Source organism: Corvus brachyrhynchos, unplaced genomic scaffold, assembly GCF_000691975.1.
Source record: "Corvus brachyrhynchos isolate BGI_N302 unplaced genomic scaffold, ASM69197v1 scaffold249, whole genome shotgun sequence".
In the NCBI taxonomy this organism is placed as follows: domain Eukaryota; kingdom Metazoa; phylum Chordata; class Aves; order Passeriformes; family Corvidae; genus Corvus; species Corvus brachyrhynchos.
The window spans coordinates 748,056-769,388 of NW_008240226.1; the positions used below are offsets into that span (position 1 = coordinate 748,056).

Genomic DNA, 21,333 nt, shown 5'->3' on the forward strand with positions numbered 1-21,333 from the left:
CTAGTGTCAACCAATACTTGCATCTTTTTTCTAGATATTCTTAGTGAATCATTTTTAACATGAAGAATCGTGCCACAGTACTAATGTAGCAGTCATGCCTTCTAAATCACACTTGCAGTTTAGAATAAACTAGTTGCTTTGAGTAAACTGAAGTAATTTTTAGTCTAGTTTCCTAAAGAAATAAGGCTGAGAGCAGCCCTTGTAAAAAAAGATTAAAACATCTAGGGTAAATAAGACCATTTCACCCCAGTTTAAGAAGTAGCCAAAATTTCCAAATACAAATTTCTGCGAAGTTTTCTGAAAGTTACAAATTGTTTAGAGAAAAGTAGCCTCTTTGGGCTGCTTATTCACTGTAGGGAGTAGGTTTGTTTTGGTTTTTTTTCCACACTGGAGAACCTGTGCTGGGGAAAGATACTGGAAACAGAACATCATTATTTTCACTGTCTAGAACTATTCTTGAGCTGGGATTCTTTCTAAGCCAAAAAGCCTCTTCAGATACTTGTTTTCTGGTTACTTGCTAGAGGAACACTAGGCTTCTGGTTGAACACTTCAGTGCCACAGAGTTTGCACCCCAGTTTGTACAGCCAAGATTCTACAGTCTCTGTGACTGATGTTTTAAAAGGCCAATAGCTCAAAGAAATTAAGATGTCTAGTTGGAACTCCACATAGTCGATTGGCAAGCAAGCTAGATTAGCAGTTTTGTTGAAAAGGCTTCTCTCTCAGACCTAGATTCTTCAATTTCTGTTCCTGGGAAGCAGTACAAAAGCTTGTGATGTTTCTTAGATGCTGACTGACCATCCTTTCCTGGTTTCGTTGGGAATTTCTGTCTCTGCATGCAAGCTTCTGAAGTTCAAATGAGGTTATGTTTTTGTCTTGAACTCTGTTTTCCCACAAGCTGGTTTTATTGTGTGTTTTATCCTGTGTTCATGGACTCATACCTCTGTGATGAGAAATTTTTGTATATTTAACTTTGCCAAACCAATTAAACTGTAAACCACTTATTTTTAGAATGGACTTAGAATGAATGCTTAGCCCTGAGTCTTTCCTTTTGTTAATTGCTTCATAGTGTTCTATAAATACTACAGACTCCATTTCAACATAACTCTGATATGAAAAGACTTCAAACTTTTAATTACCACTCACTGGTATTGCAGTCTTACCTTACAAAGAAACTCCAAAACCAAGCTATTTCCAGATGAGCTGCTGCTCAGAATGTCTCCATGGTTTCTTGTCTTTTTTACCCTTTTCCCCTAAATTTCTCAGTCGATTAAAACCCATTATTCAGTTGAAGTTCCTTACAACAGACATTTTGTCCATACTGTTTTACTTATGTATATAAATGATATATATAATATGTTTTTTCATTAAATTGATCAAGATGCTTTAAGCAAGGGAAAAAATAGTAATTTTGTAAACCCAGCAGTATCAATATCTAGCACCACTAGGCTAATATTTATAGAAGAACAGGGTGAGGGAATTGCCAGCTTTTTGTATAATCACAGTAAAACTTATGCTGGGCTGAGACTTGTGGATATCATCCAAATCAGTTGCCTGTGCAAAGCACTAGCTTGGAATTTACAGCAGGTGGCTATGGAACTTCTCTGATTAAACCTTGAAAATCTCCAAGGATGGAGATTTCACAGCCGCTCTGGACAGTGCCTTCCCCTTGACTGACCATTTTTTTCCCCATCTGATATTATCTGCAAACTTCGTGAAGGTGTGTTTTGATCCACAGGCCAGGCTGATAATCAAAACATTGAGCATTATTGATCCTAGTAGCAACCCATGTGTAATATTGAGAAGGAACATAATAGTTGAAGGAAATGTGGCATAGCTATCAAGCAAATAAACAGAACTTGGGGAAATAATAATGGTTGTAAAATAGCCACTGGGTGGGTGGGTTTTTTCTTTCTGGTATTTTTTTTATGGTTTTAAGCAGGAAATAAACCTTTCTGAGCAGAAGTCTTCACAACTTTGAGCTGGGCAAACATGTATTTGTAGGCATTAAGTTTGTGTTTTCACAGGAATTACTAAGTGGTGACATTTTGTCTTCAGTTAAAATAGAAAGTGTTTATTCTGTATGGTGGAGCTATATAGGTAGTATAGAGTATACATTTCCCAACTTCCCTCATGAGCAACAGTCCAGATTCAAGAGCATCATAGATGTGCTGTTGAGCACCTAGAGAGGAGCTTGAGTGCTGGATGCAGTTCACAGCCCCAAAGTTACCTTTAACCTTTTTTGGTTATGATGTTGTGTGATGTATATCTGTTCCCTTTTCTTCATCTCCCTCAAAGATAAATCCAGGAGCAAATCTAATTGTTCAGTTTCAGAGGAAAGTGTTCACACCAGGCCTGTCTGGGGATTGTCTTTTTCCTATTTGAACAAGGATAGGACTTATCCATCAAAATGTCAGGTATCCTCTGTTTAGAAACATGTGACAGCAAAGCCTTATGTAGGCTGTCAAAGGAGCCCTACAAATTAATTACTTTCCACTATACAGAGAGCTATGGACAGAAGCTGAATTATCTCTCAATATATAAGTAACTGTCCTAACAAATCTGTCTTACAGGTCCACTGAAGAAATGTTTAGTATGGCTGATGAAAGCTGCAGCTCCAATCCTGCAATGGTTCGGAGGAAAAAAATTGCAATCAGCATAATCTTTTCTCTGCCTGAAAAAGAAGAAGCACAGAGAAACTTCCAGGATTTCTTTTTCTCTCACTTTCCTCTTTTTGAGTCTCACATGAACAAGCTGAAATATGCAATAGAAAAGGTACAGAATACTAATTTGGCATAATGTGGAAAAATAAATGTCAATCAGAATGAGGTATTCTAGAATCTGATAGATGAAGAGTGGGAGAAGGTGCGTGGTTTCAAGCTTGCCTCCCTCCTTACACATCCAGTCTTGAGCTTGAGCCCAGTGTAGAAACTCAGCATTTGCTGAAAGAGGTGCAGTTTCTTTTCTAGACAGAATTAGAATGGAGAGTTTTATGCTATGTGTGGTTTTTCTTTCCTTCTTGCCATATTTCACTATGAGGTTTTCTTGACTTCCCTAGAGGCTGTGGAAATGACGGTACTCTATCCTTTCATGCAGTGTCTAAAAGAGAGAGACAAAATATTTCTTGCTGTCTTTTTACTCTCAGAAGTGTTCTCATCTCCCCTGTTGTCCAGTATTAGGGATTGGTCTCCTATGAGGTGGAGGGAGGCTGGCATTTACTGCTGTCCTGAGTGGCTGTATAGGACTGGGGCTAAATGTTAGCTATTTTGACATGTTAATGAAGCTTAAAAAGATGAAGAATGTGAATCCTTTAAGCAGCTGTTTTGTGTCTTTAACTCTTAATCAAGGCCATGATCTCATGTAGAAAAATAGCAGAATCCAGCCAGAGAGTGCAGGTTTATATCAGCCGTGTCATGGATGCCCTGGGAGAATTCAGGTGAGTTGATGGAATTCTGAATTACAAGGAGAGCGCTTTTCATGCCCCTTGAAAGATATTTGTCACTTTCAGTTATAAGCAACTGAATGTAAGGTCTTGTATTTTAGACAGTCTTGAAGTTAGTGTGTATGAATTTTCTGCATTGGGTATTGGGTAAATGTTTTCAGAAAACTTCATCAAAACCAGCTCAGCCGTTTTCCAAATGAGAATGAAAGTAGTTCTGTTGCACTCACGTGTTCCTGGGATTGTCACTTAAAGTCTAAACATCTCATCAAGAGCTGGCTCCTGCTGATGCCTATATGGTTGGGTGGATTGATGTACTCAGGCAGATGAGTTGTCTACTCCTAGCCATAGATACTGAACAATGTAACTGGCAAGAAAGTTGCAGTAAAAAGCTCTCTTTTCCATACTTAAGAGAGGAAGGAATGGTGAAAGGCTGAGAAAGTCAGCCCAGGAGAGAGAGAAGGCTTTAGTGGAATGGAGTTTCTGTGATATCTGGAATGTGGAATTGAATCCGTGCAATGAATAGAATGGGTTCTTTTTCCCCTCAGATTTCTTTATGAACGGTTTCTCTGAATAAAATTCGCATGGGAATGCAAGAAAGGGAAGCCAAATAAGTAATTCATATGAAGACACTAGGTTTCTGATAGTATGAATTAAACAGACTAGTGTTCTGGCCACTAGTAATTAACGGAAGAGTAAAAACTCTTCCAGTTTGTTTAGTCTCCTAGATCTTATGAGAAACAAATTAAAATGTGGACAACAGAAGAGGAAAGGGGCTACTTGTATTTATTTGCCGAATTGAAATATGCATGTTAACACTTACATTTTGGGAATTTTCTTTGAGCAGAGTTACCATCTGGAACCTATATTCTGTTCCAAGGATTGCAGAGCCTGTGTGGCTTAACATGATGTCCAGCACCCTGGAAAAGAATCAGCTATGCCAGCGTTTTCTTAAAGAATTTACATTTCTGATAGAACAGATCAACAAAAATCAGTAAGCTTCCCCCACTCCCTTTTTCTTAAGAAAAAGCTTGTGTGCTTCCCTGTGCATGTGCATATGTTAAAGCATTTAAAGGGATGTTTTTTTGCTGGTGTTACTTTGGACATACTTTTTTTACTTTTTTTTTTCCCTAGGTTCTTTGCTGCTTTGTTGACTGCAGTGCTGACATATCACCTGGCTTGGGTCCCAACAGTGATGCCAGTTGACCATCCTCCCATCAAGGCCTTCTCTGAGAAGCGCACATCCCAGTCTGTGAACATGCTGGCAAAATCTCACCCATATAACCCTCTGTGGGCACAGCTGGGTCAGTATGATTTGGAAAGCTTCAGATTTTTCTATAACAAGCAGCTTTGTGCATCCACTCCTTTTAGATAAGAGCTACTTGTGATCCAGGTCACATTTGCAGCTACCAATAGGTGTCTTTTGCCTGGTTAATCAGTATTTGGAAGCCTCTTTGTATATCCTGCTTTTTATTCTTCTTGTTACTTGTTGACATCCTCTGTTCCACTGTCTGGTTAACTTACAGAAGTATTAAGACAGTGCAAGTGCTGTGAATGGTCTGAGCAGTTTGGGAAAGAGCAAGATGAAGTAGACTAGATTGAGAGGAGTTATCTGGGCCTTGGAGGCCCTTTGTAGTTGAAATTGGCTACCTCCTTTTGTTTAGTTCTCACATAGCTAGGATAGACAGCAGGGCAATAGATTAGAAATCTGGCAACTGGCAGTACCTCCATTCACTTACTGTTACATGAATGGGCTTGGACCAAGAGTTTTTTCTATGCTCTGTGCCTCAGGCTGGTCTCTGCCAAATATTTTATAGTTGCAAATAATCTTGATACAAGGAACTAGATAACTGATGTCAAATGAGTAGGTGAATGAAAGCTGAGAAAATAATTCTGTCAGTGGTAAGTATTTGACAATTCCTCCTCTTCTTGGCAGCAGATGCAAATCTGACATCAGACTGCCCTTCACTTCAGCTGATATATACTATATTGCCATGTGAAATAACACACGTGCACACTATGGCAATGATGTGACTTACTCCGTGATGCTGGTGCTGTTTCTTGCTAATTGTCTCAGTTAGGCTTGTTATTCTCAATAACCTCTGTGAAAGTAAGGATTGCTACTTTGGCCATGTAGTTGTAGTGAATTGTTTCCTGGTTTAAGGTGTCTTTTAAACGCTGTGCAGAGGTTAGACTGAAGGGGAAATTAGAAGTGTTCTCGTGGTGTTGAGGACAGAGCCAGGCCTGGAGTTATGAAAACCAGCTGGACTGGAGGCGTAAGCTCGGTAGTAGCTCTTGTGGTGGCTCCCAGGAGTCACCACTGGTGACTAGTCAAGAGTCTGTTCCTCTTCTTGTCTTGCCAAGTTCTCGGTGCCTGAACTCAAAATGCTCTGATTTTGTTTCATTCTTACAAAGCTGGAAAAGCTGTTACTGGGTGGTTGCAAAAACTGGTCGTTGAAAGTGAGATGTTGCCCTCTGCTGGTCTTCCTCTTTAGGCAGAGGGAGGAAAACCAAAAAAATCTAGTCTTGGTGCTTAAAAAAGGAAATGACAAAGGATTTTGATGTGCCTGTCTTTTCACCTTCAGACCTGTACTTTCATTAAATATTACATATCAATTGCAATTACATACTGATGCAATTGTAAGTCCCTCTGTCAGGAAGATGTACTGTCTCTTAAACATCAGCTTCAACCTAATGGTATTAACAACAACTATTAGTATGTTTTGAAGATCACAATTTTGACTTTTTGTATTGTCTTATTAGCATTTATACAAAAGCCAATTGTGCAAATGAACCTGAAGCCTGAATCTGATTTCCATAGCAACTGTGCTCAACTCAAAAGTAAAGCAGCATATTCCAATTTCATTTCCAAATTGCTTGTCCTTGTGGCCTACCAGCCTTTGAGATTAATTGAGTAGTCTGAAGCCCACTTTTGGTTCTTGAGGAATGAATTTGCTGGCTTGTTAGGCTCTGGGGTTGGTTGGAAGGGTGTTCCTAACTGAGGGAAGATGACACCACTGATGCCACCACCCAGGAGCCTCTCCAGTGCATCACTGGCATTATGGGAAATGGCAGATCTTAGCAGGGGAGACAGTAAGAGAGCCATGGAATTACTGTCTCACTGATCTTGTTTCGTAGGAACGGAGCTGGGAGCCTTATTCCTTTCGTGCTCTATATAGTGAGGAGGAGGCTGGACATAGATGTGCTCTTTGGGGTTTTTTTGCTGTGTTACTGTTGAAACCAGGGGTCCCCTTGCCCTTGAAAGAAACCTTTCTGAAGCTCTGTTTATAACTCTTAATGTAGTGTTGCTTCTTGAGGTCTAGTAAAAAATCCTGATGGCAAGCTCTGTCCAGAAGAGAATTTGAGCAGCCCAGAGGAGGGATTTAGCACCTAAAAGCAGTCTGGTAGATTAGCAGCTATCTGATCAAGCCTCAAGGCAGAGAAGCCTGCTTTCCATTCTTAAGGTGGCTGAAGAAAATTGAGCTTCTGCTGGCTGTCTCCCCTGTGCTGGTGAGATCAACCATAGTTTGGTTAAGCAAAGGCAATTTAGTGAGTGTTCTCTAATGGGTGTCAGGTGAACACAACTGGGTTAACTCAACCCAGGAATAGACACTTTTTGAGTTAGCTGATCTTTGTCCAATAGGCCATGTGAACATTCCCTTACAGCTATCTATGTTTACTTCTCCCAGAACTCTGGAGTGGAAACCCTTTAGCTGATAGATGATTATAAGCAGCTGGAAGATAATTGCCACTCTCCCAAAGAAATACGTTGAGAGTAGGATACATATGACCTTAGTTCTGTTAAAAGAGCAGTTCTTCAGGATAAGTAGCAAATAAGTAGTTCTTAGGGGGACTCGGATGATGTTGTAGCAGTGCCTACCTTTCATATTGCAGTTGTGTTTTGGTTTTCTATTTCTCCACTGCCCCCTGTCAGAGTTAAATGCTCCATGTGAGTGAGGTTGGCTCCGACATACACAGCACGTGCCTTATTCAATAAAGTAGTTACATGCCTCTTTTTGCTAAACCTCTTTTAAGCTAATATTTATTCCTGTTTTTCTTTTTTGATATCTTAGTCCTGAAAAATGTAATTAAGATTTTATCTGGGTAAAAATGCCTGTTTTTAACAGAAAAGTCACTGCACTAAAACAGAATAATTTTGATGTGAAAGAAAATTAGTAGAAAAATAGAAAATAGTATAGCTGGCTTCAGAGTTTTGCTGGATCTACATTCTTCTTCGCCTCCTCTTGTGTCAGTTTCCAAATGATAGTATCTTGTAAACATTGTGTAAATAAAAAACTTAGTGGTTCTGAACAGGAAGAAAATGAGTAATAGCAGCTAATTCCTCACAAGAACACCAAAACACTTCTGGACAAAAGCCAGGTGTAAGAAGCATTAGAGGACTTCCTTTGTTACTCTTTGTTTAAAACTTTTATGAATTTACTGTGAAAGAAATTAACTGTCTAATTTGTGTCCATAGTAAATGGTGTTTCAAAATGCATTGAATTTAGGCAGTATAGGTTATATTACAGCACAACATAAACCTGTGTAATTTTTCCTTTCCTGTGTAGGTGATCTCTACGGTGCCATAGGCTCTCCGGTTAGATTGACTCGAACTGTTATTGTTGGAAAACGCAAGGAGCTGGTGCAGCGCTTGCTTTATGTTCTCACTTACTTCATCCGGTGCTCTGAGCTGCAGGAAAATCAGCTGACGTGGAGTGAGAAGGCTGGGGAAGGAGAGCAAGTGCTAAATGGAAGCAAGATCACAACTGCACTAGAAAAGGGAGAGGTAGAGGAGTCTGATTATGTGGTTGTCACTGTTAAAAATGAACCTGCTCTTGTGCCTCCAATCCTACCTCCAAAGAATGATGGAAGTAAGAACAACAGTACTGCAGAGTGGGTGCATGAACCAGAAAGCACTCAGGCTGTCCCAGTCCCTTCAAAAGAAAAGAGGGAAGCAATAGGAAAGGCCAGTCAGAGCTCTGAAACATCTGTTGACTGTCTAACTAGCAGTTTCTGTAAAGGAGGAGCTGATTGTAGGAAAAGAACTGTCACTGATACAGGAATGGTATCCTACCACTCTGAAGAGTCATCTAAATTAGAGGATGTAATGGATGTAAAGAAGAACAAGAACCAGAATGAGAGAAAAGTGGAAAAGCAGTTTTCTAGTAGGTCATCTGCCCTACCTTGTCCTGAAAGGTCTGGCCACAGGAATTCACACTTAGAGAAGGTCACTTTTCAGATTGGAAGTTCAGCATCACCAGAGTCAGACTTAGAAACTCATAGAAGAGAAATGGAAGAGAATCTGAAGGCATTAATTAAAAATCCAGAGGTGATACGCTGTGCCTCAAGTTCCACAAATCTGACTGTGGATGCTTCTCAGAATCAAGCAGACAGCTGTGAAGCTGCCTTTACATCCATCAGTAAACATGATGTTTGTTATGCACAAATCCCACCATGTGAGGAGAAGGAAAGTATACCTAACCAACATATGGAAAGTAAAGGAACTGAAGTGAATTTAATGGACTCAGTATCTAGTGAACTGCTTTTGCCCATGGATAACATAGAAACTGTAAAATTGCCAAACATGAAAGAAAATAGAACTTTGTGCTCTGGCAATCTGGAGAACTATTCTTCTGACTGCGTAGAAGCAGATTCTGCTGTCAAACAGGATTCCCTTAAAGTAGGTGCTAAAGATGTCCCCTATGGGGATTCTGGAAGGAAAACCTCCTTCAGAGTTGAAGGGGACATTCCAAGGAATGAGAGTTCAGACAGTGCTCTTGGAGCTAGTGATGAAGAAGGTGATTGTTGTATCCCTGATGAAGTTCATCACGATAACATCAGCAAACGACTTGAAGAATTTGCAGAAGTGGAACTTCCTTTGCCAAGGTAAAGTAGTCTGAACTAAATGGAGTTAAAAGCTGTAGCTACTTTGGAGTTGTTTAGAGTTTCAAGTCTGAAATCATCTGGGATCTTGACTAAGTTCCTTGCAAAACAAATCAGTAACAGACAGTGATGTGGTTAGAATTCTTGTAAACAGATTTGGCAAAAAGAAAACAGAGACAGAGCAGGTTCAGGGTAGTGAAGTTTTATGGCAAAGGTATATTTCAAATGCTAACAAAAGGGGATCAAACTTTTTATGTAAACTGACTGAAACATTTAATGTAGATAGAACAGCTGAGGACAAGCAAAACTTTGATTAAAAAGATAACTGTTCAGATTTGGCATAATTAAGTCAAATACAGATTTGGAATAAACATGGGCATGCTATTTGAAAATTTTTAAGCATTACAGGTGCACATGGAGTTTGATGCTTAAGGTCAGTTTCTAGACTCACCTGAAGCATGAGAATTGAAAAGAACTCAAATTTAGCAAAATTGTAAGCTGCAGAACAGGGAGCTCATACATCCCACAAACTCTAGTGCATAAAAGTTTGCTTATTTACAAATTTGAAGAAATCAATGCATTGTTCATGTCAGCTTTTAAATTTTTTTTTCAGAGACCACCAGTAGATGTTTACTGGTGTGAACATTTATGTAATCTTGGATTACAACTGGTGATTAATATTTGCAGTAGAAGCAGGCATGACTTTGCATTCATGTGAAATCTGAATGCAGTTTGTCAAGCAAGAATCTTATCTGGTTTGTATTTCTGTATTTCAGGTCAAATACCATCAGCAGTCAATGTGTCAAAAACTTTGGAAGATCACTTCTGGGTGGTTACTGTCATACATATATACCTGATCTAGTGCTGCATGGAATAAATAATGATGAAAAACTCAAGCAGTGTCTACTAGCAGATCTACTTCATGCAATGCATGTGAGTTAAAGTACTGAGTCAGAGTAGGAGTTGTGATATTGCTGAAATCTACAGAAGCAGGTTATTTCAGTAGGTTACTTTTTTTACTTACCTGTTCTGAATAGCCACACCTGCCATGTCTTCCTTCTTGGAAGATGTAAGCCCTTAATTCATTATATACAAAAAAGCCTGTTCATGCAAGAATCATGTGCTTTCCTTTATTACATTTAAGGCTTCTCTTCAAAGATAGACACAAGGAAGATTGTTTGCAACTTCAAGTTACAAACAAGGAAGAAAACCCTTGATCTGCTTCTTGTTTCCATCACAATAGCAGACAAAATTACCTGTATTCCAGAAAAATTATATGCAAGTTGAAACATCTTATTTTGCCACTTAGTGGCATGTGTTGCAAGGGAGGTAAAGTCTTGTTGAGGCCTGTATGATACTAGTCTGTAGCAGAAATGACTGACTACAGAAGGTAATTGTCTATAGATAAGAACTTTGTTGTGTTCTTTATCTACTGTAAGTACTCCTAAATTATAAAATTTGTAACTAACCTTTCACTGGAATAACTGTGTGACCTCAGTATGCAATTTAAAATGCTTATCTAGTAATTGTCAGCAGCTTCTCTCTATAGCAGTTAAGAATCATCCTGCTGGCATGACTGCATGTGCTATCCAGAGCAGTGATGTGTGTGTATGTAACTTCTTTAAGCAGCATCAGATTGGTCTAGTATGATGCTGTCTCTTCTTTGGTGGAGGACAAGTGGACCATGGGCCCACAGAGCTCTTGCTGCCAGGATAGCCAATGCTATCCTGGGGTGCATTAGGGAGAGCATTCCAGCAGCTCAAGGGAGGTGAACCTGTCCCTCTACTCAGCTCTAGTGAGGCCACATCTGGAGTGCTGTGTCCAGTCCTGGGCTCCACAGGCCAAGAAGGATGAGGAGCTACTGGAGACAGTCCAGTGGAGTGGCCCAAAGATAATTAGGGAACTGGAACATTTCTCAGAGGAGACTAGACTGAGGGGATCTCATTAATGCATATAAATATCCTAAAGGCAGGTGTTAAGAGAGTGGTGCTCAGCAACAGGACAAGGAGCAATGGCCATAAACTAAGACACAAGAAATTCTACCTCAGCTGCTGAGGAAGAACTTCTTTATGTTGAGGGTGGCAGAGCACTGGAACAGGCTGCCCAGGGAGGTCATGGAGTCTCCCTCTCTAGAGACATTCAAAACCTGCCTGGACTTGTTCCTGTGTCGCCTACTCTAGGAGACCCTGCCTTGGCAAGGGGTTGAATAGGGGATCTCCAGAGGTCCCTTCCAACCCTAACTATTCTGTTACATCCTGCTTGATTGTGCATAGTAAAATCCCTCACATATCTCTGAAACATTTAATGTGCTTCCACCGTCTCTGGATCAGTGTAATTATTATGCTCTTCATTTTGAAAGTAACTAATGTCTTCAGGGTAGGTTGAATACATGGAGAAAAATAAAATGGAGTAGTGATTTTGAGGCACTAATTAAAATTAAATGTCTCGATCAAATTGGCAGTTAAGACTTACCTGATCCAGTGTAGCTGAATGTAAATCTTGTCACTGAAGTTGGTATTCCTTGTCATTTTTTGAGATGCCTTTGGTTCCCTATTGGACAAAAACATTCATTGAATCACTTTCTTATTTGCTACCTCAGTGTTAATAAAAGTAGAACCTCAAACTAAGCTGTGGAAATGTATGTGAAAGTATCACATAATTGTATTTTGTTTCTGTTGCAGCATCCAGTGCTAGATGAGCCCATAGCAGAAGCTGTCTGCATTATTGCAGACACAGATAAATGGAACGTACAAGTAGCTACAAGCCAGAGAAAGATGATGGACAGTATGAAGTTAGGCAAGGATGTTCTGGTTTCGAGTCAAGTATCCAGTCTGTTGCAGTCCATTTTACAGCTTTACAAACTCAACGTCCCAGCTGACTTCGTAAGTATTTCTTTATTGAAGGCTGAAGCTAATGAAAATTGTTTAGCTCAGATAGCAAACACAGAGTCCTGTACACTGTGTTGCAATATTAATGAACTAATGCCTGAAATAATGCATAGCTGTTACAACATATTGAAAAGAATCCATGCTACAGTCCAGTAATGGAGACTGGTTTGGCTGTAATTTACATTAAATAGGTCAGATTAAAGTTAACAACTCCAAAATACATGTGGCAAAACCTAATTTGTTTAGGCAATTTTAGTGTCACATGTTTAGGAGTCTTATATTTGTTTTTTATATTTTTTGTGCAAGTTCCACTCTTCTCTATGCTGTAAGTTGTTGAAGTCTCTATCTACCCAATCCTAGTTCTGGCATACAACTTTCTATTCTTGGGGTTTTCTATTCAACCCCATGCAATGGATGCCTCTTCTGTCTCCCCTCCAACTAACTGTGCCTCTGTTTATTTGACCCTTCTGTTTTGTACATATTTTAGCAAGTGCTGTGTTGGGTAGCTTTGCCGATGGCTCCATGGGATTGATGGGATGAGACGCCTGGGAATGGGTGGGTTTGCAGCAGGGAATGTTATTTTGTCATGTTGCACACTCCCTATCCCACAGCATCCTTTCCTGTCCTCATTTGTAGTGGAGTTCATCAGAGCAAATCAGTAATGCTGGTTTTGCTGATTATAACAAAATTGCCCACAAGTCTCACTGCAGTAACTGTAATGCAGCTTTTATCACGTGATTGTAGGTGAGGGGAGATGGAGTGTTTTTTTCAGCAGTCGCCCCTTTTCTAATTAACAGAATTGATTTGTCCTTCAGTGATAGCCTTGAGAAACTTTGTAGGAATACTTTGTAATGACTGTGCCAGCAGATGGAAGAGGAAGATCGAGCTAAACTCTAACAGCTGTAAATAGTATTGGTTGGCACTGTTTTGGGTTAAACTGGTGGTATTGATTACACTAAGTCTTCAAGTCAAGTGCTAGGCAAAATATGTGGGTACATTTTTGAGTGTTTTCTCTGGATTCTTCTGGGTGTCAAAAAGTATGCAACTGGTTGAAATTGTATCCTAACACTAGCACAGTCACACCTTAAATTCTGGCATTTTTAAACAGAATAGTTGATTTTGTAACTGAAGTGTTCTGTCTAGTGTTACCTTAGGATTTGTGTATGCAGTTTCTATATGATTTGTGTGGTTTGGGAGGGGTCTGGAGGCAGAGTGATTTTCAGGGCTTTTTATTTCCTTTTTCCTTCAAGAAGGAACTGTGAAGTGACAGTGCTAGTAGTTTGTAAATTTTTCATAATCCATGTTAGAGACACTTGGATCCTTCTGTCAGTGGATTTTGCAACTCTGCTAAAATGTCACTGCATGGAAGCTAAGTGTTCCTAAACTCTAGGAGACATGTGACTTTTAGTAGTATTTCTATTGCTTTAAATTTGTATTTATGTATGTAAACATATGTACTGATGTACTAATATCAATCAGAGATGACCACAATGCAGTATGTTCGAAGTTTCCTTTAGGAGTGCATATCTGTTCACATGCAGTTACTATTCAGATGAATAAGTATTTTTGGGGTTTAGTGGTACCTACAAAAAACAACCCAACTTGAGACTAGATGCAAGGTAAGTGGTGATATCTTGTGCCGCTTCAGACTGATAATTGTGCTGCAGAGAGCTTTGCAGTATGCCCTGGTGAGCGGAAAGTGCTGATTGCAACTGCTGCATTTCAGCATTATGTCAAAAGTTTTACCTGCACCTTTAAGCTCAGTTTAAGCTACTCTTCTATTTTTAGAAGTTACTTGACTTTTTTTCCATTTGGTCAGTGAGAAAAACTGCAGAGGAAGCTAATATAAAAAAAAAAAAAAGAAAAGACTTGTGGACGCTGAACAAAATGGATTCATGTACCAAGCTTGTGGGGAGAAATGTCTTTTGATTCTTTGCTGGTATTCAGAAGGGAATAGATCATATGATGTTAACAACCCCTCTTTTAAAATAATGTGTGATTCTTCCTTACTTGCTCCCTCATAAGTTAAAAAAAAAAAATCCATAATCCTTAACACAAATAATGGGCTTGAAACACATTGAACTGCTACTTTGAGACTCAGCTGCATGCCCCCCTGAACAACTGGGAAAGTGCTCATAGGCTTGTTGCATGAGGGTTACCTGTAATGGAAGAGATAAGAGCACTTGCTTCCCTTTTGGCCGGAATCAGAAGTGTTATGATTATAATGACTTGAGTGAAAATTTGCTTGAAGCAAATTGATCAAACAATTGTCAAAAAGCTTCTGCCTTTCCTCCACTGGTGGCAGTGATTTTACTCTACTACCATGTAGCACATTTTTTAAAATGCCTCTTTATTTTCCGTGATTAAGACTTGATATTAGTTCATTGAAAGAATAATTAAACATCTTCATCTTGCTCCAGATGATCAGAAAAATGCATATTAGGCTACCTACAAGCCTGAGTCTATTTTTTTTTTGCTCATTAGTTTTTTAATTAACAAAACTGGTTTCACCAGGTCTTGCTTCTAATACTTAGGGTTTTCATTCAACTCTCAGTACATGGGATGATGGCCTGAAGCTATTTGCTGCTACTGTTTCTAATTGCTGTCTGTGCCTGCTGGATGATTATATGTTTGATAATGTGAGGTTCTGCATGTGCTTCCTGCTTTCATCTCCTGATTTCAGAGAGCTGAACTAATTTAGCTTTTTTGAAGTGGTCATCCTTGTGAAAAGAAGGAATATATCAAATTGAATGTACCTTTGTCCTAGAACAAAATACCTGATAAGACTTCCCACATACCCAGCTTCCAAAGACATGCTACCGACTGACCTTGTCTTGCCAGAATAACCCTTCTGTCTCCTTGAAGCCAAGGTTCATCTGCTCTTTGGTAGTTGGTATATGAGAAATTGCCATGAAGCACATGACTGTATTTAAAAATAATATGCATTTCTAGCATTCCTCTGCTGGAAGAAAAGTGGAATGATTAAATTGATGTTTCAACTTGAACTATTACCATTTGGCAGCCAGCATCAAATGATTAAGCAATTTTAAACTAGAAGTACCTAGGAATTATGAAAACAAATGCCTAAAATGGATTTGTAGCTTAGTTGCTACAGAAAAGCAGTCAGCAAGAGAGTTATAATTTTATGATGAAGAAGATACTGGTGTCTTCCACGTCTTGAGTCTTAGTTTCTTGAATGGCACTAGAGCCTTAGAGCTAGAATGGTAATTTTAGAAACTATTGTCTAAACTGAGTCTTTCAGAAAAATAGTACTGACTTACAACAAGGACATCTTGATCCAAGAATTCTGGCTTGATTCTTAGTAAGAAGTCTTGAGTAATTTTGAACCTCATTAAAACTGTTTAAGTTGGCAGAAACACAGTGACTTACTTGAGTGGAAATAGAGGTGCAGTTTATGCTACAAACTTGCTGCCCAAGAGAGCTGGAATGCCCCAGTTCTATGAGGGGTTTCCTGTTTGTGGGGTAGTATAACTTTTTAATGTTTATGGCACAATTGTAATAAATCCAATTGCCTCTTCTAGATTTTGGAGTGGAGGTTTAGTTTATCTTCCAAGATTCAAGGTAAAGCGATAAGCTTACATTTCTCTACTATTTGCATGCAATTGCAAAAGCTGTTCTGAGGTTTTTGATCTGTGTTTACAGTGCATAATGCATCTTGAGGATAGACTGCAAGAGATGTATCTCAAAAGCAAAATGCTGTCAGAATATCTGCGAGGACATACAAGAGTGCATGTAAAAGAACTAGGAATTGTATTGGGGTGAGTATTGCAGGTATCAGTCTTAAGCAATGGCAAAAGCTGGGGCAGTTATTTTTCTTTTTCATCTGAGTGTTGACAGCTTGTTCTCACAAGGATTTGCACTCTTTCATGTGCCTTATTAGGTGCAAAAATGGGTTCTACAGAGCTACGTAGAAATCAGGAGGAGACATTTATACTGCAACAACAACATACTTATCATTCTTAAGTCTTCAGAATTAAGAGAGTTTGGGTTTTGGGCATTAGGAAGTTATCCGTGCATTCATACACACTCTCTTCTGTTGTGATCTCCTTAATGAAAACTTCATCCCAACAAATAATTCAGAATTTTTGGAAGGTCAGGTGGTGCATTTGTATCTTAAGGGAATAGAGGGTCTCAAAAAACAGGTGTAGAAAAATAAACAGGTGTCCTGATCAGCAGCTGTCTTCTAATAATAGTACTTGATTGGCATACAACATTTAGGGATCTGCCTACTGACAGCAGAAAAGGGGGAAGAAGTAAATACATTTTCTCAAGATGTTTTTTAGCACTATAGATTAAATCTAATTTATCTTTTTCCAGGCTGTTAAAGATTTCATACTCAGAAATGTAGCTGTAAATAGTGAAATCCTGAAATAAGCACTCTTCTCTGTGTGTGTATGTGTTAAATATATATAAACATGTACATACATTCTGGCCTCTGAGCAGCTTCACGTTTGGAAATGGTTGGAAATTGATCACTGCACTTGAGAGATGTTCCTTGAACTGTTATTGCATAATAATTAATAATGCTATCTTTTTGTCATTTTTGTAAGAAAGTGCTACTATGTAGTGAACTGAGTTATATTCAAAACCTGCAATGCATAATGTTCCATAAGCTGATATCTAGTACTTTGTTAAACTGGGCTTATTGGTGCCTGCTCACTGGTAAGACTACATAACATGCTAAGACTTATGTTTTAGCAAATAAGTAAAAGGTCTTTTCTTTAAACCACAAAAGATTATAAAGTACAGAATGTGATACTGCTCTCTTTTGACTTAAGTGCTAGCATACTTCTTGGTTTATTATTTAAAAGCATTTTTACCTACCTTTACTGGTATTATATGAGTACTGACAATAAATAATTAATTCAACAATGAACTTAGTAATAGCAAGACACTTTCAGTTTCTTTAAAGTGGATGAAAAGTATCATCTTGTGTTTCTCTTGCAAAAGTGACTGTATATTATTTTAAAGTCTGTCTCTCTTTTTTTTAATTTCTAGGATTGAATCTAATGACTTGCCTTTGTTGGCTGCTATAGCAAGTACTCATTCCCCATATGTTGCTCAAATACTCTTATAAATTAAATTCTCAGGATAGTCATTCCCTTAAAGTACAATTATGAAAATGGGAATGTTGAATGAAGAACAGAGGTGCCAAACACTGGTAAAGGGGAGCACTGATGAAAGCAGGTGATGACTCTACCACCTCCCGATTCTGATTTCAACCGGATGTTTTATCGGAGGACTTCAGTTTACATAACACAAAAGGCATTCAGGTTTTTCTTACAATCTCACTTCTGACTTAAAGCAAGAGACTGCATCCTTGCATTTTATTTTTATTCAAAGGACAAAAGTTAACACTATGTGGCAGACCAGGTGCTGCCATCCAAAACGCTGCTCAAAACCATGAAGAACCAGTTAAAAGAACAAGTGGGTTAGAATGGATTTCGTAATACTATGCTTGTGAGTGTGGTGTGGTGCATGTTTCTTTGCTGGGGAGGAGGAGCTGTAAACTCTGTATATAGCATTCCTATTCACAAGTGTATTAGGTGGGACATGATTTTCTTGCAGAGCATACGCGTGATTTTGTATAGTAGAAGTGATGGGCTCAGAACAAGGAACCTGGATTCAGCAGCCAAATGCCACGTGGGAATGGATGTGTGTGTGAGGGTGATGTGACTTTTCCCTTTAAGGACAAGAGGTTGAGAGCTGTGGCTGCTACTGTTTTAATGTGGAGGCATTCAAGTGGGCCCATGGCTACAAGTGGAATGGAATGGACTTCCAAGAGAGGGATTTTGTGGGAAAGCCTTACAGAACTTCTGCTACAAGTTTACATTTGTTGCTGATGCAACTTCAGTAACTGTTGATTTGCTGTATGACTGTGGTCCTGGGAACTAAACTTGTCTTGGTGTCATCAAATATTGCTATCTCCAAGGAGTATGAATTTGAAAAACTTCTGAACGATGCCAGTGCTGTGAGCATGTGTCCGTGTGCACATACACCAAACAATTGGCACAAACTGAAGACAATTGTATTGGGGAAATACAAGACAACAAACAACCCACACCAAACCTTTAGTGAAAAGTATTAGTTTTTCCAGCTACAAGTTGTTGCTCTGAGTAGGAATAAAAGAGGAACATTGTTTGAAGTAAAATGAAATGTAGGGGCCAAAACCCCCAATGTTTGATATTACTCTGAATGTTTGCAATTACCCTTTTTGATTCTACAGAAGTCTTGAACTATCATCCAGGTGCCTTTCCTTACTAGGTTAACTACTCTGACACCAGAAACTACTTCTCCACTAGTTGATATTGGCCTTTGGTGTTTCTAGAAAGCAAAATAAAATTTTGTACTTCACTGTTTTCACGTGGTTGATTAAAATGAATGTAAAAAATACTTCTTTTGCATAAAGCACTGTTAAGCTGGATATGAAACTATGGACCAGACTGAGGAGAGAACAAAGGATCAAAACATTCTTAAATGGAAAACTCAGTGTTGGACCGTTCTGTTGTGAGCCGCTGTGGATGCGGTGTCTGAAATTGTCATCTTGCAAGCAAATTTCTGGCAACACAATTGCTTGAAAATAGTGAATTCTAATAAGAAACTCCTGGTCACCAGTTGTGAGTTCTCCTTGTTGGTAGTTACAGATTTTTAACACTGAAGGGACACACTTTTATTAAAAGTGTTTTTATTTCCTACTACATTGATGTTTGGACTTTTCTACAGTAAACTTCCAATGATTTGAAATAATGAAATGTGCTTGTTGTGAATTGTTTAAATGTGATGGGGGTCTTGATTAACCTTGTGTTGCTTTTTGAGGGAAATAGGTAGACTGGCCTACTGTGAAAAGAGGTTGTTTCCATGTGGAGGGATACTTGATACTCTGATTCAACACTTCTAAAGCTGTTCCTTCTATGTTGGTTTTCTGACCTGACATTCCAAATGTTTCTTTTATTGCATTTTCATATTTCTCCCTAGTATTCTGCCTAAAAAGGCTAAAATCTTTCTATGGTTCAGGTTTTCTCCTCCTGCTTTATAGTTAAGCAAACTTTTCATACCTTTGGTCTGTGAATCCTATCTGCTGGAAAGTAAATTTATCTCTGCATATGGCTTTTAGCAGATACTACTTTCTATTTCACAAGGTTAAGACAAAGAACCTTAGGGCAAGTCACGTATTCCTAAAGTACCCTCTTGATGGAGAATGTGTGTGCATGTGTAAGACTATGAAACTGCTTCTCTGAGTGTATATAGAAATCCTCATGTACTTTCTCTATTTCATGTCACTCTTAAATAGTAGCTGAGATCATTAAAAGTCAGTCCAGTTCTTTTAAAGTATAAGTGGGGTTTTTATCTGAACAGACTCTGACAGTTCTTCAAAGAAATATATGGTAACATAAAGATGCTTTTGTTATCACAGAGTTTACTAAAGAGGACAGAGGTCAGCAAACATTCAGTAATTTCAAGATTAATACCATAATCAATAATAATACCTGATTTTACCACATCAACTGTTTAAAAAAACCCAAAAACCTGCCTTTGGGCAAGACATCAGTTAATTTTGTGGTGGCATGGGAGCCGATGGTCAAAAGCACTTGTCTTTTCTTCAGCCCAGGCTAAAACTTTATAGTTCTTGCTGCTTTCTCTAACATTTTGCTGCTCTTTGGAAATTACACATTGAACTATTTTAATCTCACAGTTTTAGTTTTGGGGGAAAGAAAATTCAAAATGAAAGCTCTTTTACCTTTAAAAGGCTTTAGACTAATGAAAGCTAGTTACATATTTCCCCCTCCACCAAATGTACTACCTCAGTTGACAGGATTCCACTTTCTAGGGCTTTTTTTTGACTCGAAGTCTTTAACTTGTTTTCGGTAGCATCTTGATGTTTATGTAAATTGGTGTGGCATGACAGGGCAGTAAGTATTTACAGATGTGTTTTTTAGACATCTTTAGGGCATGTTTCTGTTTTATTTTAATAGGATGAAAAGTGATATGAATGTACAGCTGTGTTGAAAATTGATAATGTAGCTTAATTTTCAAATATTCCAAAGTTATTTTTATCAGTATTATGTAGGTTTTTTGTAAACTTAGACATACTTTCTTGGTTAGGTGGGAGTGCACAGTCTTTCCAAAATCCCACATAAATGCAGTTTACACACTGAAATTTAAAGAATGTATGCTGTTTTCAGGCAAGACTAAACCTAGGGGAGGAATGAACCGCTAAATTGTAGAATTTAATCAAAATTAATTCTTTAACCCCAAAAAATACCAAGATTTAAACATTTTAATTTAAGTAGGTACTCTCTGAACTAACCTATACAACTTTTGTCCTCAAAAAACTAATAAGACACTGATCCTGTAATTCACATTTCTGATGGCATCCTCCAGAATTACAGATTGGTTTTCCCCACTCCCTATTATAAGCATCTTTGCTCTTAAAGTCAAAAACTTTTTTCAGATGCATCAAACTCTTGTATATAAGGTTTATGCAAAATGATCGCTTACCCTTCAAGTGTAACTTCTACTTCAATTAAAAGGACCCAAATAAAAATTAAGTCTGAACTACTGAATATAGGCTAGACATTTTCCTTTTGTTTCCTTTTTAAAATTTTTTATTTTGTGGGTGGTTTTTGGGGGGGCGGGGGGTGGGGTTTGAGGTCAAATGAGGTAATTTGACATACATGGCAAGTTTTCCATAGTAGAAAAATGTGTGTTGCTATTGCATGTTTGGAGAACATAGGCTTTTTTAGGAATGACTGAATACCAATGTCAAACTACATGGTTTTTTTCTTATAGTTGTTTATGTACGCTATCATTTTGGTCAATTTCTTTGCGGCATTTGGTGCAATAAACTTTCTGAAATCAACGGAAGTGGTATTTGGTATCTTCCTTTTTAAAGCTTCTGAAATAGCTATTCTTGCCATAGCCGAGGTCTAACAGTGCATGGACTATTAGATAACCCATTAGCAAAGTGAGTAACTGTTACAAGAAGTGTCTAACTGGAAGGCTGCACAAAATTTGGAACCTGGTTGAACACTACTGTCATCTTTGGAAGCTTTACCCCACTTACATGTAAACAGGAGCTCTTATAGTGTGAAAAATATGGGCAAA

The 21,333-nt window shown here is 38.5% G+C and overlaps 1 protein-coding gene across 2 annotated transcripts in view; it reads left to right on the top strand.

Annotated features, from left to right (window-relative positions):
• The window catches only part of FNIP2 (folliculin interacting protein 2), a 33,992-nt gene extending 12,904 nt beyond the window's left edge, over positions 1-21,088 (top strand). For both annotated transcript variants that reach the window (XM_017745122.1, XM_008641920.2), the window contains 9 exons: positions 2,571-2,772; positions 3,345-3,433; positions 4,284-4,430; positions 4,571-4,740; positions 8,005-9,322; positions 10,096-10,252; positions 12,001-12,201; positions 15,871-15,986; positions 17,227-21,088. In XM_017745122.1, coding sequence (XP_017600611.1) covers positions 2,571-2,772; positions 3,345-3,433; positions 4,284-4,430; positions 4,571-4,740; positions 8,005-9,322; positions 10,096-10,252; positions 12,001-12,201; positions 15,871-15,986; positions 17,227-17,305 — 2,479 coding nt within the window. In that variant the 3' untranslated portion in view covers positions 17,306-21,088. The remainder of the gene's footprint in view (positions 1-2,570; positions 2,773-3,344; positions 3,434-4,283; positions 4,431-4,570; positions 4,741-8,004; positions 9,323-10,095; positions 10,253-12,000; positions 12,202-15,870; positions 15,987-17,226) is intronic.
• The last annotated feature ends 245 nt before the right edge of the window (positions 21,089-21,333 follow it).